This window comes from Pinus tabuliformis, chromosome 2_2, assembly GCF_031772625.1.
Source record: "Pinus tabuliformis cultivar Carrire ecotype Pingquan chromosome 2_2, CPIR1, whole genome shotgun sequence".
In the NCBI taxonomy this organism is placed as follows: domain Eukaryota; kingdom Viridiplantae; phylum Streptophyta; class Pinopsida; order Pinales; family Pinaceae; genus Pinus; species Pinus tabuliformis.
Window position 1 is genome coordinate 1,081,230,555 of NC_142300.1, and position 17,071 is coordinate 1,081,247,625.

The 17,071-nt window shown below is 39.5% G+C and overlaps 1 protein-coding gene across 7 annotated transcripts in view; it reads left to right on the top strand.

Moving 5' to 3' along the window:
* LOC149197137 (Rhodanese/Cell cycle control phosphatase superfamily protein) overlaps positions 1–17,071 on the top strand; it is a 263,884-nt gene that overhangs the window by 170,564 nt on the left and 76,249 nt on the right. For 6 of the 7 annotated variants that reach the window (XM_089405744.1, XM_089405743.1, XM_089405747.1 and 3 more), the window contains 2 exons: positions 183–281; positions 1,219–1,281. In XM_089405744.1, coding sequence (XP_089261870.1) covers positions 183–281; positions 1,219–1,281 — 162 coding nt within the window. The remainder of the gene's footprint in view (positions 1–182; positions 282–1,218; positions 1,282–17,071) is intronic. The other variant, XM_089405746.1, reaches the window with a different exon arrangement.

Below are 17,071 nucleotides of genomic sequence, written 5' to 3' on the forward strand. Positions count from 1 at the left end.
TCTAAGTCTTGACAATGTTATCGAGATGAATTCTTGCAGATATTAGGATTTTAATTTATTTTTCTGATTTTTAATGTTTGAGAGCTAATAAATGTCATCTCTGGCACAAATTGAAGGTTCTTCATTAGTTTTGCTTCTTTATTGTCTAAAAATCCCTTTAAGTGTAATTACTGATCATACAGAGATCATATCGAATTCAAGGAGGTTTCAAGTCTTGGGTGGGAGAAGGTCTCCGTGTTAAAGAGATGAAAACTGAGACACCATTGACAATCCTGAAAGAGGTAAGAATTTGCTCTTGATTAGAAACTGTGTCATTGTCGAGCGATACATGTGAAAGATTGTGTATAGCTAAAAAGATATTGTTCAATGCTCCCCACTGTTATTATATATAATAAATTATTACTCCATAACTTAATGTACTACAAAGTTACAAACACTAAAGTGGAGAACAAGTCAATTATGTTAACCATTACTGATTTGGCTCAGTTATATTGTTTGTGCTGCTATGGAAAACACATGATATCATGTTTGCTTCAAGTAAATATTTGAACTACGTGTTCTTAGGAGTGAATAATGACAAATCTTTGAGTTTTATCCATTTCAGTTTATGGTGAAAAGAAGCGCTTTAGCACTTTGGCTGGAGTGCAGCATACTTATCTTGAAATAGAAGCTTCTTACCTTTTTTTTAGCTCTTAATGATCTTTTATATAACATACTGAGTTTTCTTTAATTAATGATCCCTGTTTCTTCAGCAAAGTGTGCTTAACGTCCTTCTTTGCTTTGTTTAGACAATTTGGTTTACATCATGTCCCAATATTATTGAAAATTTTCTAAAACTATGTTATCCATCCTTGTACATAATTTGAAGCCAAGATATTAAACAAATAATGTATCAGGCCAATGCTATGCCAATGCCTTACTTTACACTCGTTCTTGCTTCTTTGAAAACCTTGTGGTTGAATCTGGTCTTGATTTTCTACAATTAGCAAAATGAGTGGCTTTATCTGGGATTTCTTTATAAATGTCAACATGAAGTTTTGAAGTTGATAGTGATTGTCAGGCCTGAACTTCTACACCCAGGAAAAAATCATTTTGGTATTTCAAGGATTTGCATGAACATTTAAGCAGTGTGGGATTAAGGAAGATCTACAGCCAGTGCATTCCTAGACACCGTTTGGAGTATCTAACATGCTAGTTTAATGGATTTTGGGTCTGTAGGAAACAGAGGCTATTCTTGAGGAGAGCAGACCAGCACCAGGAACCATTTTTGCAGCATGTGTAGTAAGTCTTGGGTCAAACTTGTTTATTTTCATTGTGATTCTCTACTGTGTTTGTATCAATTTGTCATACTCTAAAGTTCCATTTATAACAGTTTTCCTGTGATATAAATGTAATTTATAAGTACAATAACCAGGTAAAATTTAGTGAGAACTTTTTGCTAAGCATAGAGTAGTCAACCGAATTATTCTATATGCGGACCAACCATCCATGGGATAAATATTAAAAGATGACAGTCGTAAAAAAATGATTAAACTACATATTTGCCACAACTGAACTGTCAGAATTGATTGAATCTAGCACCTGGCATTTGGTTCTCAACAATTATTCACTGAACAAATTCACAGCCAGTTTCCTAACTCAAAAATATAATGGAAGAAAAAATTGCTTGATCTCTGTTGTCGCACAGATTGTCACGATAACGCTCAGACCGGGGGCTGTCACCTTGATCCCCGATCTCTCCGTTTAAGCTGTCTCCCGAGGCTAAGGGGGGTAGACCCTATGGGATGAATGAAGACCAACTGTGAACCAGTTGGGTTGGGAGACACAACAAGGTGATTTATCACTTGATTGATTTAGAAATTAATGTACCAGTGCCTTATGGAGTTAATGATTAAATGATTATTTACTAAATGCTGCAGAAAAAGAGATAGTGGAAGTCATTTGGTTCAATTTTTTGTTAAGCTATTTTAAAATATTTTTAAAATTTTTAAATTTTTATATAAATAAAACAAAATTAAACTAAACTAAACGAAACGAAACTTAAAATTATTAAATCCTAAAAAAAACAAAATATCAACCCATTAAAATCTAAAAATTAAAACTTTTATGATTTTTTATTTTATATATATATATATATATATATATATATATTTATTTATGTTTTATGAGTAAAAGCAAAATCAAAAGCTAAATTCTTAAATAAGATTGAACCAAAACCTTTATATGATTTTTTAGTTTTTATTTTAGGATATATATATATATATATATATTATTTATTTAAACAAAATTTAAATCTAAATTAAAACTGCAAAGAAATAAATCTAAAACTAAAAGCTTATTAAAAAAAATCTAATTCTAAAAACTAAACCTGTTTAACTTTTTGTTTTTATGAAATTTTTTAATTTTTCATATAAAATCCTAAGTTAAATATACATATAACCTAAATAAACAAAATGAAAACTAACATCTAAACCCTAACTCCTAACTATACTACATAAATAAAGTAAATAAAACAACGAAATTTGTTTTTATTTTTCTATTTTAATACATGTTATAACATACAACATAAAGATTTTAATTAAAATCTAAACAAAGCTATCTAAACTAAAAACTAAAACCACCTATGCTAAACTCATACGACTTACCAAAACTCGTTTTTTTTTACTGATTGATCGTATGCAAGTCGACGTGAAGAGGGTAATGACTGCGGAAGGCTTGCAGGGAAGAGCGATGGATGGAGCTGATGGAGAAGCGGAAGTTCGGATGGCCGAGGGGATGCGCAGGATTTGTTAACAAGATTGCTATGGCAGCGACGGTTTGTTGCCTGAGTGGAGGAAATCCGCAGGCCCAACAGCGTGAGGAACTCTGAGAGGATGCAGCGTGGAGGGTTTTGATTGGAGGAATGCCGCAGAGATTTGGCAGCGATGGCGGCTTGGAGATAAAATGCGTGAAGGGTTTGGACAGCAGAACGCACGGATGGAGGGCGACGAGAGAAGTGAGGGTAGTGGAGCGAGCAGTGAGGAGATTCGTGGGGAGATGGAGGAAAAACACAGAGGCAGGATGAGACTGCGGGTTGAAGATTAATCAATGGATAGGCACCGCAGATGAAGAGGGGAGTTGCGTGGATAGTGGCAGCAGCTCGATGAGGGAGAAAGAGGCAGCGCTGGAGAGGATTGAAGTTTTCTGGCAGCGTAGAGAATGACTGCAAGCAAGGATGCTGCGGGCAGCGGATGAGATTTGTGTGGTGGCTGAGAATGCCAGAAGAAAATGCGGCAGCATGAGAATAAAAGATTTGATGGCCAGTGCTGCAGCTTGAAGAATGCACACCTGAAACAAATCTCGAAATCCTTCTGCGAAAAAGAAACCCTCCAGGCAGCAGCGGAAAACCCTTGAAATTTCCTCAGAAATTGTAAAAAAAATTTAAATCAATCCGCTTCAGATTGCCTGATGGAAACCTTGAAAACCTTTAAAATCTGTACCTGCAACCTGCAATGGCAAAAACAGAACACTAGAAATAAAATGTACAAGGAAAAAAACCTAACAGAAAACCAGCTAAAAATTTACAATATTTACAGATTTTCGACTCTTAATCAGCGAGATTTGTCAATAATCCACAGTAATATTTTCAAATTTAAATTTAAGCTGAGATACTTCAAAAAACCCTTCATGCATTCATAATTTTTTTTTCAAATGATAAGCCTGGGATCAAAATTGGCTGGGCTCTTTCAGAAAACGCAATTCGGGAGTTGGCTGGTTCAGCCGAGAACTTCCCCTAAGGTAAACTCAAAACTAAGATTTCCTGCACAACTTAAAATCAACCATTAACATAGAGGGAGAAAACAATAGTGAAATCCAGATCAAATGGAGATACCTGCCATTATATTTTAGAAATTAAACTATCATTCAAACCCCAGAGATCAGACAAGATACTTGTGCCTAAATCAATCTTCGTCAAGCTATTATCAATGGTTGAAAATAAAATTATGCAGAAAAATATATCATCTTACAGTACTTTCAGAAGAGTAACACCAGCAAGATTTTTAACACCAAAGTCTTTTTTTATTGCACAAAAAATGACTACAAGAGAGCTTTCTTTAGCACCAGACTCTCAGATCCAATCTCCTCTCAAATGACCCCTAGCACCCTATTTAAAGGAAAAAATCCCAACGGCTAGTTCGAGTGATCCATGTCAAACTAATCTCGACCGTCGATGAAGATTAAGGTTTCTTTTAATCTCATCCGTCAAATTTTTAAATGCATTTTAATATATTAAAAAATTGAAATTTTGCATTTATTTACTCAAAAATTTTACTTATTATTATTTTATTATATATATATTTTTTATTTTTATTTTTTAAATTTTTATTTATTTATTTTTTAAAGTTTTATTATTATTATTTTTTTCTATTTTTTAATTTTTATTTTTGGATCCTCGAACTTAGCCTTTGGAAAAATCACCTAGGACTTAGGACTTATGAAGGGATTAAAACATTTCCTAACCCTCAAGACACTTTACATCATGACTTTTACAATTTTACATCTCAAGGGGGAAAACCCATTTGACATAGACCCTCATAGACCACCCAGTTCTGCGACCAAATATAATCTAGTTTATCAACGCACTAGGATTCCCTTAAGATTCTAATGACAAAATTCATTCTGGCTTTGGGGTTAGGCTGAAGGAAAACTCTGTCGATCATGGATCGGTGAACAAACAACCTTCCAGAACGTAGGTTATCACTAGAAAATTAGGTCCACCTTGGCAATTTACATACATGACTCAGATCTGCTAAGATTATTTACAATTTACACATGCAGACTGGGTTTACAAAACAATATGATCGGGTTGATGATGACAGAAACGGACACATCACTCAAGCGCTATCCCTTTTGCGAAGAAAAGGGGGTGTACTGCTATGGGTAGTTGACACGTAGTGGTCAACAATCTCAATCACATGAACCTAAACCGATTTCTGCCAACAAATCAGTTCTTCATTAATAAATCAATCACATAACTTAGTTGGGTTCCCGTTTTGGGATAATGGCCTTGTTACCACAAAATCTAGCAGGCCTTGAAGAGGGAATGTCATGTTCCTTTTTCTGGTTTTCTTTATGGCGTGGTTAGGATGGACTTCCAGGGTTAGAGGTAGCTAGGTCACAAGAGCAGGTTTACTCCATCAACAGGCCCAAGGGCTTTTGGAGAGGTTTTATGGGGTTTTGAGGAGTTTTTATGGGATCTGATGGCATTTGCTTGACATATTCTATCACCCACACAACTTGTCTTTGGTTCTGTTGCATTTCGACAACTTTGGGAAAATGGGGTTATTATTGAGTCTAACTCAATTAATTACACTTAAGGTGGCATTTCGGGAGGAATACTTGATGGAACACCTTAGTGTAATAGCTCGTTGAAACCTGAATGAGAAGATCTATAAGATGAAATGGTGGGAAGTGACTTTCAGTGGATAGAGGAGGGTTGGTGGTTGATTTACCATTTTCCCGAATGAAAAAGTTATTTTAATTAAAATTGAAGGAGGGAAAAAGTAAGTGACTAAAATAATAATAAAATAAGGCTTCAAGAGGGGTCCTTCAAATCTATAAAAGAGGAGCAGACCATTTGAGGATATCGTTGAGTTGAGTATTTTTCTTATGGAGGGGTTTGGAGAATCGAGAGTTCCCAGCTTCAGTAGTCACCCCAGGACGGGAACTCTCGGGTCATTCAGCGAGAGTGGCGAGAACCCCTCGCACCACATGGTGGATTCATTTAGAACTCACATGTTGTTCTCATCAATCCAGTTATTTTTGGGAGGTCGGGTATAACTTGTAGCAGATATTTGTGGGAGACCCTTCTCTTAACGATATCCAATATTTGCATGTGTTGAAGTTTCTAACTCTGACCCGTTAGAAACCCTCCATGCACTTTACTGATTTATGCCTACCTACTTGTTCTGTTAATTAACAAGTTATTTACCATGTAAATACTGAAAATAAATACAAGTGCATGCTCAACACATTACAGATCATCAACTGAAGGAAATAGAAACAAGCACACAAATGACACCGTTATTTTTGGACTAATGTCCCTGGAAAAACCCAATGCGGGAAAACTGGTGCAACGATTTGAGGGTTTTATTATTAAGCAGCTCTTTTCTGAGTACACTGGGTGCCAAACTGGCTAACCTGACAAAGATAACATATCTGGTAGCAATACCTCTCTTCGGAAATAGGTATTCGGAATGCCTGCTCCACGAAATCCCTCTCCAACACAATTTGAAGCTCAACGTCAGCACTGCTGGCCTTTGCGTCAGCCTGAAACCCTCCGCGTCAGCCTACTGAGGCTCTGCGCAACCTCTCTTGCTCTCTGCATCAGTCATGCAGCCTCTGCGTGGATGACACAGACCCTTCTGGCTCTGCGCAGTCTCTGCTGCTTCTGCGTGGCTCCCTCTGGCTCTACGTCAGCCTCTCTCTACTTCTGCGCTGGTCTCTCGGCACTGTCCTTGCCTCTCTGCTTTGTACTCACTGCCCCTTTCTGCAACTGATCACCAATTCTATCTCTCTTAGCAAACTTCGATCTAAAGAATAGAATGACTGATCACTATGGTGTCTTCTCCAACTGACCCTCAAGCCTCCTCTTATACTTTCCTCGTTGACAAAACAATGGCTGAGATTAAGTCCCTAATCAATGGCTAAGATTAGATATCGTTTGATCCATGTCTTTTGGACCATTCTAACACAGTTTTATATTAATTCACATTAATATTTTAATTTCCCTAAGTTTAGACTTAGGGACTCCATTAAAAAATTAATTATTTTAATATCTCCCAAACTGTTTAGAATTTGCCCAAACCCTTTTTGGGTATTGGAGATCTCATGTGCCCTAACCTCTCTACCAAATTTCGTGGCTAGAGCACATACGATGCTACCCCAAATCAACACTCCATCTTAGCGAGGACTGCTCTAGCAATACTCCTCACTGAGTATTACCCTGATCATTCGGCATTGGTCCCTGTGCTGATGCTAGGCCTGCTGTGCTACATCCTCTGCACTGCTACATGCTGTACTGCTGCCCATAGCTCTTCCACTGCCATTGTTGCATCTGTACGACAACTCCCTCTGCATCCGTGTTGCTGCCCATGGCCCTGCCACTGCCACTGTTGCGTCTGCATTGCATCTCCTCTCATCATGCTGCATTGTGCTGCCCATAACACTACCACTGCTAACTGCTACACTGCAACTCAGTTACTGAAAAGTAAGTAACTGATCTCCCAACTCTGACCTCTCTATTAGGCTAGAGGACTCCTGATGCTGAAGCTCCCTCTGCCATTCAGAAGTGCTCCCTCTCTGACCTCTGCATTGCTGCAACAACTCCCTGCATCTCGCACTGTCACACACCTCTCTGTGCCATCCTGCATTGGTGCAACAATCTTGTGCCTCTTGCACTGTTGCAGCCTGCTAGCCTCGCGCTATCTTGACAATCCTACACTGTAGCTCTCTCTGCCGCTTCATCCACATCTGTCTCTACCCACATCCGCCAGTCCTGCTACTCCTCTTCGAGGCTCCCGTAGCATGGTCTATTCCAAGAGGTTGGGTACCTTGAGGATCTTTCCCCTCATCCCCTGTAGTCCGTCTGACTATAGCTCTATGTCTCCCCACTTCCTCTCAAGTGGCGTGTGTGCACTCATGGCACAGTCATCGTCTGTCTCCACTTCCTTCTCTACCCTTGCTGGCACTGCCTTAGTCTCGGAGGCCTCTCCCTTGTTCTTCTTCCTTGGACACTGGGTCGCATAATGACCCAACTCCCCACAGTGGAAGCATTTGATCTTGGAGAGGTCCTTCTTTTTCTGTTTCTCTTGCTTTCCCTCAGATGCTAGGGCAACATCCTCCTTCTCCTCCTCCTTGACTCTGATCCCCTTGCCGCTACTTCCTGCCTTGCTTAGCCTTTTGATCTCTTCTTGGCGAAGAGCTGCCCACATTTCCTCCCAGTGTGGAAGGGTCGCTCTGCCCAGTATACTCTGGACAAATACCTCCCAGTCTTTTGAGACTGCGTTCAGGGCTGTTCTCACCATCAATTCCTGATCCCGTGTGGCTCCTGTGGAAGTCAGCTGATCTCGGATCTCATTCAGTCGACCGAGGAAGGTGTCGATCGGTTCTCCCTTCTTCATCTGGTATGACCGTAACTGATTTTCTAGTAACATCCTTCTCTGCATAGAAGTATGCTGGTACAATTTCTTGAGGGCCTCCCACATCTCATTTGCCGTTTCCTTCTTGACAATGTGTGGTACTACATGGTCCTTGACCCTGTCAAGGATGATGCTCTTGGCCCTCGCCATTGCCTCCTCATACTTGTCGTTATCAACTAGGTCAATTGGGATCATTATCGTCCTCAAGGCGAAGTGCTTGACACGATTTCTGTCAAGTACATATAAGATTCTGGCCTTCTAGACTACGAAGTTTGAGGCTCGGTCCAGTTTGTCCTGATCTCTTACTCCATGCAGTTCCATGCTGCTCTTCTACTTCCCTCCTAGAAGTTCTCGATGTGACTCCCTCTGAGCCTTGATTTCCCTCCTAGAAACCCTTATGCCGATGTTGCGATGCCCCCTACTTTGATCGTCTGTGCAACTGCATCACTGATCCTGATTTCTCGGCTAGAAACCCTTAGTAGCAACTCCCTCCTCCTTGGCCTTGTCTTGTTAGGTACTGTTCTGAATACAATACCCCACCAACTCCACTCTGCAACTTACCCACAACCTCCTAAACCCCAACAACCTGAAGGTGAGAGATCCTAGGTTGTGCGTAGTCCCAACACTAGCAAACTAGCTCCCTTAGCCAACCGGATCAGCCCTCTTGGCCTCTGCGTGAGCCTGTCTTTGCCTCCTTCAGCCTCTGCGCAGCCTCTTCTTGGCTCAAACTTGATGATGCAGGCATTGCGTCACCCCTTCCTTGCTGCTTTGCTGCTAGGAACAACTTCTGTCACTCGGGACAACTGTTTTCTGTTGCTGCTGCTTTGCTTTGCTCTGCTGATGTCCTCAGTTCTCCTGTGATCTGCAACCACGCTCTGATACCATGTTGAAGTTTCTAAGTCTAACACGTTAGAAACCCTCCATGCACTTTACTGATTTATTCCTACCTACTTGTTCTGTTAATTAACAAGTTATTTACCATGTAAATACTGAAAATAAATACAAGTGCATGCTCAACACATTACAGATCATCAACTGAAGGAAACAGAAACAAGCACACAAATGACACCGTTATTTTTGGACTAATGTCCCCGGAAAAACCCAATGCGGGAAAACCGGTGCAACTATTTGAGGGTTTTATTATTAAGCAGCTCTTTTCTGAGTACACTGGGTGCCAAACTGGCTAACCCGATAAAGATAACATATCTAGTAGCAATACCTCTCTTCGGAAATAGGTATTCGGAAGGCCTGCTCCACGAAATCCCTCTCCAGCACAATCTGAAGCTCAACATCAGCCCTGCTGGCCTCTGCGTCAGCCTGAAACCCTCTGCGTTAGCCTACTGAGGCTCTACACAACCTCTCTGGCTCTCTGCATCACTCATGCAGGCTTTGCGTGGATGACGCAGGCCCTTCTGGCTCTGGGCAATCTCTGCTGCTTCTGCGTAGCTCCCTTTGGTTCTGCGTCTGCCTCTCTTTGATTCTGCAATGGTCTCTTGGCACTTTCCCTGCCTCTCTGCCTTGTATTCACTTCCCTTCGTTGCAACTGATTATTGATTCTATCTCTCTTAGCAAACCTTGCTCTAGAGAATAGAATAACTGATCACTTTGGTGTTTTCTCCAACTGACCCTCAAGCCTCCTCTAATACTTTCCTCGTTGACAAATCAACGGCCGAGATTAAGTCCCTAATCGATGTCTAAGATTAGATCTGGCTTGATCCATGTCTTTTGGACCATTCTAACAAAGTTTTATATTAATTCCCATTAATATTTTAATTTCCCTAAGTTTAGACTTAGGGACTCCATTAAAAATATTAATTATTTTAATATCTCCCAAATTGTTTAAAATCTGCCCAAACCCTTTCTGGGTATTGGAGATCTCATGTTCCCTAACCTCTCCACCAAATTTCGTGTCTAGAGCACATTTGATGCTACTCCAAATCAACAACATGTAATATTTATATTAATAAAATAAGACTGAGTTCTTCTGCATATGTATCTTGTTAATTCTTTAGTTGCAAATCATGTTTCTAGCTTTTTGTCATTAATTTTATGGTTTGATTTGTGCAAATTGTTGATTAAGATTGACACCATAAATTTCTGAAGCAATATTCTGTAAAATTTTATTCGGGACATTATATGAAGCATTTTAGTTGAGTAAACCCCGAGAAATTGCCACATTATTCAGTTTTGGATATTACAGTTGTACCAGCGTGGACTTTTTGTGTTAGCCTTGAGGGTTTCAATTTTAATTGCAGATTATTCGAGGGTTTATATTAAAGGTGCCAAGAAGACATATTTGTCGGAGTATTAGAGATTGTCGTTGAAGATATCTTCAGGCAATGTTAATATGAAATTGTGCCAGGTTTATACTCCTATCAAGCTAACCAATTTTTCTCTTGCAAAATGCTCGACAAATTGTTGGCCCATGAGAAAATTGACTGGTGAATACTAAATATTCGACAATTGCTATTTCAAATTGTTGAATCATTAAGTCAATGTTTTAAAAAGGGAGATTTATTTTTTCGTGAATGCCCAAGTATTTGGTTTGAACGCCAAGAGCAAATAATAATTTGTGAGGCCGAGTATCTTAGCTCAATTCCTTTCTCATTCACTAGGCGGAGTACACTAGTATACATGGGCATAATCCCTATTTAATTAATAGGCCAAGATACGACAAGCCGACTCAGTGACAGACCTGTGAAGGATAGAAGAGACACACCGAGGAAACTCTACACCACCACAAATGCCAAGTTTGTGCCAGTCGAACTGGTGAAGTCCAAGTGTTGTGTCATTGAAGGCCAAGAGCCACTTCCTTTATGCTGAGGGAATCAAACTGTTGTTTCCAAATCCAGGGACTAGCAATTGAGTCACAAGTATTTGTGAATGAAATTTTACTGAAACGCATGGCCCACCTTGTCAAACAAGTTCTTCGCTGGTTTCCGGGGAGGAGACGAATTATCTTATAGAGATTTTTCTAAACTAGAAGATTGAATTGTCACACTAGGAGGAAAACCCAGTTCGTGATTACTGTAACGGGCCGAATTTGTTGTAAAACTAGGGATGCAATGCGATATCGATGCATATCCTTGTATTGGAGTAATTAGCATAGATCAACAGAGTTAGATCGTTGGCCAGATCTCAAGGAGACGAGTTTTGTTTTGGGGCACATCCTGCTCGGGGAACTTGCTCACGTGATCAGGATCGAGCCACTGTAACAGACACTGAGCCACTTTTAGAGTAGAAGAATCAAGGTCGGGCCTGGGAATTGAGGAGCCACATCCAGTTCTAGCGGAAATTCAAAACCGAAGGGTAAAACGAAAGCTAATGTTGATTGGCAATGTAAAGGAGTGCGAATTAATTTGGAGGTCAAAGGGTTGCGTTCACCCACCTTGCATAACCAACCATTGGAAGTTGTGTTGGTAATTCTTGCCGAGCCGTTGAATTGCTATCAAATTTCCCCATATACACCAGGAATCTGAGTTATTATTTCTTTTCTTGGTTTGTGGTCCACACATTTGAGTTAATGAATGGATGTTAATTTTTTGTGCAATAATTTAGGCCAAGCAAATTGTGACAAAGAAGGTTTTTTGGATCTAGCTAAGGAAAAAATTGCTTATCATGGGAGACACTATTGTGTAAATCACTCTGCAAATAGTTAAAGCTGTGAACACAAAATATTGCATTGACTAGTACAGAGTCAACTTGACATTCTTTCAGGAGGCAAACAAATACCTGTAGCAGTTGATGGCTGAATCTCTGCATTTGTGGACCATATCCTCATGTAAATTGCATTATCCTCATGGAAATTGCATAAGTAATCTATCAGCAACACACTGTTAGTAAGGGAAATGAAGGGCCAGACCTGTTATTATTGAAATACTTTTGAGCAGAGAATCAAATTGCCATTTTCATTTGGCATGACATTGTGCATATGTACACTAGAGTATACCAATGCGCACAAAGAGGAAAAGCCTGATGTGTGATGGTGATTATTTCAAGGCAGAGTTCTTGCTGTGCGTAGAGGGGCGACTAACAGAAATCAAAGTTAGTGTTGTTGGGGACATATTGATTGAAGGATATGTTGAAATTTGATGACTAAAAAGTTTCCTACAATCCCAACCCGGTTTTAATTTCACTTTATCATTCCCATTCAGTTAAATGCCCTTTCCATAAACATGCATTCAACATATAGAATTCTTGAAATGAAAATTTCAGATTAAAACACATGGGACTGTCAATACATGCTGAAAATAAATATGGACATAAACAAACCAGCAACACACAAACATACACACAGATTTTTGGTCAACTTAGACCCAGGCAAAACCCCTTCAATCTTCTCTGGGGAAAACCCGTTAGAGAACTCTTCAAATCTATTTATCTTTCAAGTTCAGAAAAAATACATTTGCAGACAAAACAAAACAGCAAAATACAACTTATCTCTTTAGCCCAAAACTCCTTGAAAACCGTGTCCACTTTGCCTTATTTCCATGCCCACTTGAAGCTGAAAATATGTACGGTATGGATACAGACTGTACTGTATAGATTCCGTATGGATTGTACAGATTTCCATACCGATGTATGGATTGTACGATTTTTCTATTTTTTATTTCTTCTCAAAAACTTCTCTCGAACAGCGTGCAGCTCACAACATTAAATGTTGTTCGTATTGTACCTTCTGTTGTCTTCTATGCCTTGATTTTCGTGCCCATCTTTGTCGAAAAATCACTCCTTTAGCTTGCTGCAACAAATTTCTTCTTCAGAACTTTTCTCCAGCTCTCAACCTCCTTTCTCCAATTTGCTCATGAAGAATGAAATGCCGCCTCTCTTTTCTTTTCCCTCTTTTGTTTCCCTAAATGACTTTTGGGCAACCTTAAGATTTAATGACTCAGATTCATTTAGATTAAGGGATGGGAATAAATGTGCATTTAATTCTCACTTTCTTTTTGTTAACTCCCCCATTAAATAAAGTACCCACATTGTACTTTATGTATAAAGCCACTTTTCACTTTATAATTTAACATTGACTTTACCACTTATAAAGTCACACATAGGAAAATAATTATTTTGGACACTTTTCTCTAGGTAGAGACTAAACCATGGGAAACCACTTTGTCGAAGGTCCATTAAAAACCAACAGGATACTGCTAAAATCAGATGGAAAGTTGGTTAACGTCTTGAAGGATGCCTTGTAGACTTATTTACCAGGTTCCTTCTTGTTGTGTCACTATTGTTTTTAGTTAATGCACGGTTGTTCAATCGATATTTCTTGCTTCATAATTTCGTAGCAGTGTCATTTGTATTTCTGGGTGCAATATAAGACAATTTATAACGTCCTGGAGCATTATTATTCCAAATGGAACCCAAAGTATATACCTACAACCAATGTTGCACGAAGCGGGAGCGAAGCGGAAGCGCGAAGCGGAAGCGCGGAGCGCGGAAGCGTCATTTTCCAAAAATCTAGGGAGCGAAGCGTCCGCGGAAGCGTCTGCTATATATATATATATATTTTTATATTTTTTTGCATTTATACTCAAAACAAACATCCCAAATACCAAATTAATTGTAGAAGACATGAAAACATGCATATTTTTGCATAAATCAAGATAGATATGGCATCCATGATTCCATTGTAGTTACTAGTATGTACAACAATCATCTATATTCTAGCTATTACAAACATACATCAAATTTTTAAGCATATTATAAAACATAAAACATTTAAGCATATTATAAAACATAAAACATAAAACATAGAGCATATTATGATTTATCTAGCAAGTGAGCAACTGTCAACATTTGTCATGTCCAAAATTCAAATAATAATGTTTACAAAATATGTCACTTGGTCACCGCCAAGCCAAAAAGGTTCAAAATTCAAATTCACAAGTCTACAAGTCTAATGAGTAATCTATGACAAAAAGAAGTAGATTGTGAATATATCTACTAATCTCTCCTCCTTCCACCACGAATAGAACGTGATGGCGGGCCTCCACGTGGTGGCAATGAAGAAGATGGTCCCTGTGTAAGTCGTGGCACTGGAACTGATGAAGAAGAACCTCCTCTAGTAGAAACCAAGGGACCAGATGGGGGTGGGGGTGGTGGCATATCAACACCCGTGTCATCATCCTAGAATCGCTCAAAAAATTCATGCAAAAAAAAAACACTCGTTAACAAAAAAATTAAAAACATGAATTCTTTATAAGGGAAAATTGGAAAATTCATACCACAATGGACATACCTGGATAAGAGAATCCTCTAATTGCTCTAGTCGCAACACTCCATCCTCCAAATTGGGCTCCTCTGGATTCTTGTCCCAAGTCAACAAGTCTTTATTAGACTTTGCATCTTCACAGTAATGGGACAACAATCGCAAGTTGTAATGAACATAAACCAAGCTCTCTGCCCGGTCTAAATTCAACCTGTTCCTTTTAACACTGTGGATGAAAGAATAAGAGCTCCAACACCTCTCTGCAGAAGAAGTGTTTACCACCTGTGATAGCACCCGCAATGCCAAACTCTGTAGAAGTGGAGTAGGCCCTCCATGCATGTTCCACCACTCAAGAGCAGAAAAATTCTCTCGATCTTGAATTGCATGCATGCTCGAAAATGGACCAGTGCTGCTCGTATAGTTGCTCACGTGTCTCCGTACCAATGCAGCCTCCTCCTCATCAGGGATTAATCTACTCAATGCAGCCATATATTTTTCGTGAACCTCTTTATCTTGGTGTGGTCTTCTCCTGACTCCCCCCCCAGGTGCTGGTTTTGAAAGCCATGATGGATGATAGTATTTAGGTGTCAAAACATATGCTAATGCATGCAATGGAACATTTAGGCTATCCCATCGTTTTACCACCTCTTCACGAATATAATTGTACAAGGTGGTATCTCTAGGCTCAACAATGTCTTTAATCTGCCCCAACATGCTATCCATTTGCTCATACACCTCCCCAATTACTGGTCGATCTGAATCTGCAAACTTGATCATGTAATAAATTGGTTTGGTGAATTGCAAAACATATTTAACCTGTGACCAAAAGTAACTGTCAAGAACAATGTCCTTGACTTCATTAGCACCATCTGTGTCATTGTTAATTTCATCCCATGTTTCAGCACACACCAGATTAGTTAAAGCTTGTCTCACCCTCACTAGCCGCCTAAAGGTGAGGTAATAACTAGCAAATCTTGTCTTTGCAATTTTAAGCAATTGCAACTTGGAGTAAGTGCCATAGAAGTAGTTTACCCTTGTATGCCCTGTGATGAATTTAATGAGCTGCTTCCCTTTCCTGTAAACCTCAGCAATCCACCCACAATCTTTGTGTTTCACAATATCATGCATCAAAAGGTTCAATGTGTGAACCAGGCACCCAGACCAAAAGATGTGTGGATGAGTATGCTCAATAATTTTTCCTGCTAACTTACAATTTGCTGCATTATCTGTGATCACTTGAATCACATTATTCGGACCAACATCTTTGATTGATTTCAATAGGAGATCTGCAATGTTTTGTGCAGTTGCACTGATGGAGGAGGAGTCATGAGATGCAATAAATACTGCACCACTAGAAGAAACACCAAGAACATTTATCAAATGTTGGTTTCTAATATTTGTCCACCCATCTGATACAATGGATACCCCATAATCCACCCACTCATGTGTAAAACGTGTCAAAGCTCTTTGAACCTTAGCTTTTTCTCTTTCTAATAACACTGTTCTAGCTTTCTCATAGTTGGGGGCCTTGTATCCTTTTGGGGCTTCATTGATGGCCTTTACCATGTCATGCCAATAGGGAGAGCGAAGCACATTGAATGGTACACCGCAAGCACAAAGAAAACGGACTATCTTTCCATCCACATCATCCCTCCCAGTAACATTAAGGAAATCCCCTATTGTTTTTCTACCTCCAGAGGTTGCAAAAGTACCATGAGGAGATGGGCAACTACCAAATTTAGAGGTTGCACTTGATTCAGAATGAGTTTTTTGTTTCTTGTTTTTTCCTTGTGCAGCCATCTCTAATTTGATGTATTTTTGTCTTTGTTCACTTGAAATGTTTGGGCAAATGGTTACCCCCACGGAACCCTTTTTTTCATCACTGTCTAGCACCCCACAAAGATGCCTCCTCAGACGGGTATATGAACCCGTATATGGTTTTCCTCCATGACAACCATGAGGGCACATCCATTTGTAAGATCCACCACCCTTTCCCCCTTCAAGTTTGGTCACAAAGGTCCACAAGGGATTTGATGTACCTTTCCCATCTTGTGCTTCAGTGTCCTCTTCAAGTTCATCCCCTTCCTCTTCAAACCCTTCCTCCTCATCATACATTGGGTCACTACTATTAGGACCAAGTTCATCCCCTTCCTCTTCCCCTCTATTCCTCACCCTTGCCATCATTAAAACCAAGAGTGGAATGATACATAGAAGCCAAAAGAACACCATCTTGGAATATGGATATAGGTGGTGGACAACCTGTAAATAAAGGAGCAAGTAGAAACAATGGGAAAGAGTAGGAGAGGGAGGAGAAAAATACAATTTTTTTTTCAAAAAAACAAGGGAGTTTGGGGTTTGAACTTACCTCTTTAGCTCTTGTAGATGAAGTCCTCCAAGCTCTTGCTCCAAGCTCCTCCTCCTTCTCCTAGCTCCTCCTTCTTCACTCCTCCAAGCTCTCCTCTCTTCTCCTCTCCTTTCCTCTCTTCTCTTCTCCTCTCCTCTCTTCTCTTCTCCAACTCTCATAAACTCAAAGTGAGAAAATGAGAAGAGAATGGGGGCTTTATTCTTTTCTAAAGTCACCCTAGACTCACCCTAAACTAACCTAACCCACCCCCTCATGCTAGTTAAGTCACATATTAAAACAAATTTAAAAAAAATAAATTAAAAAAAAGGAGGCTGC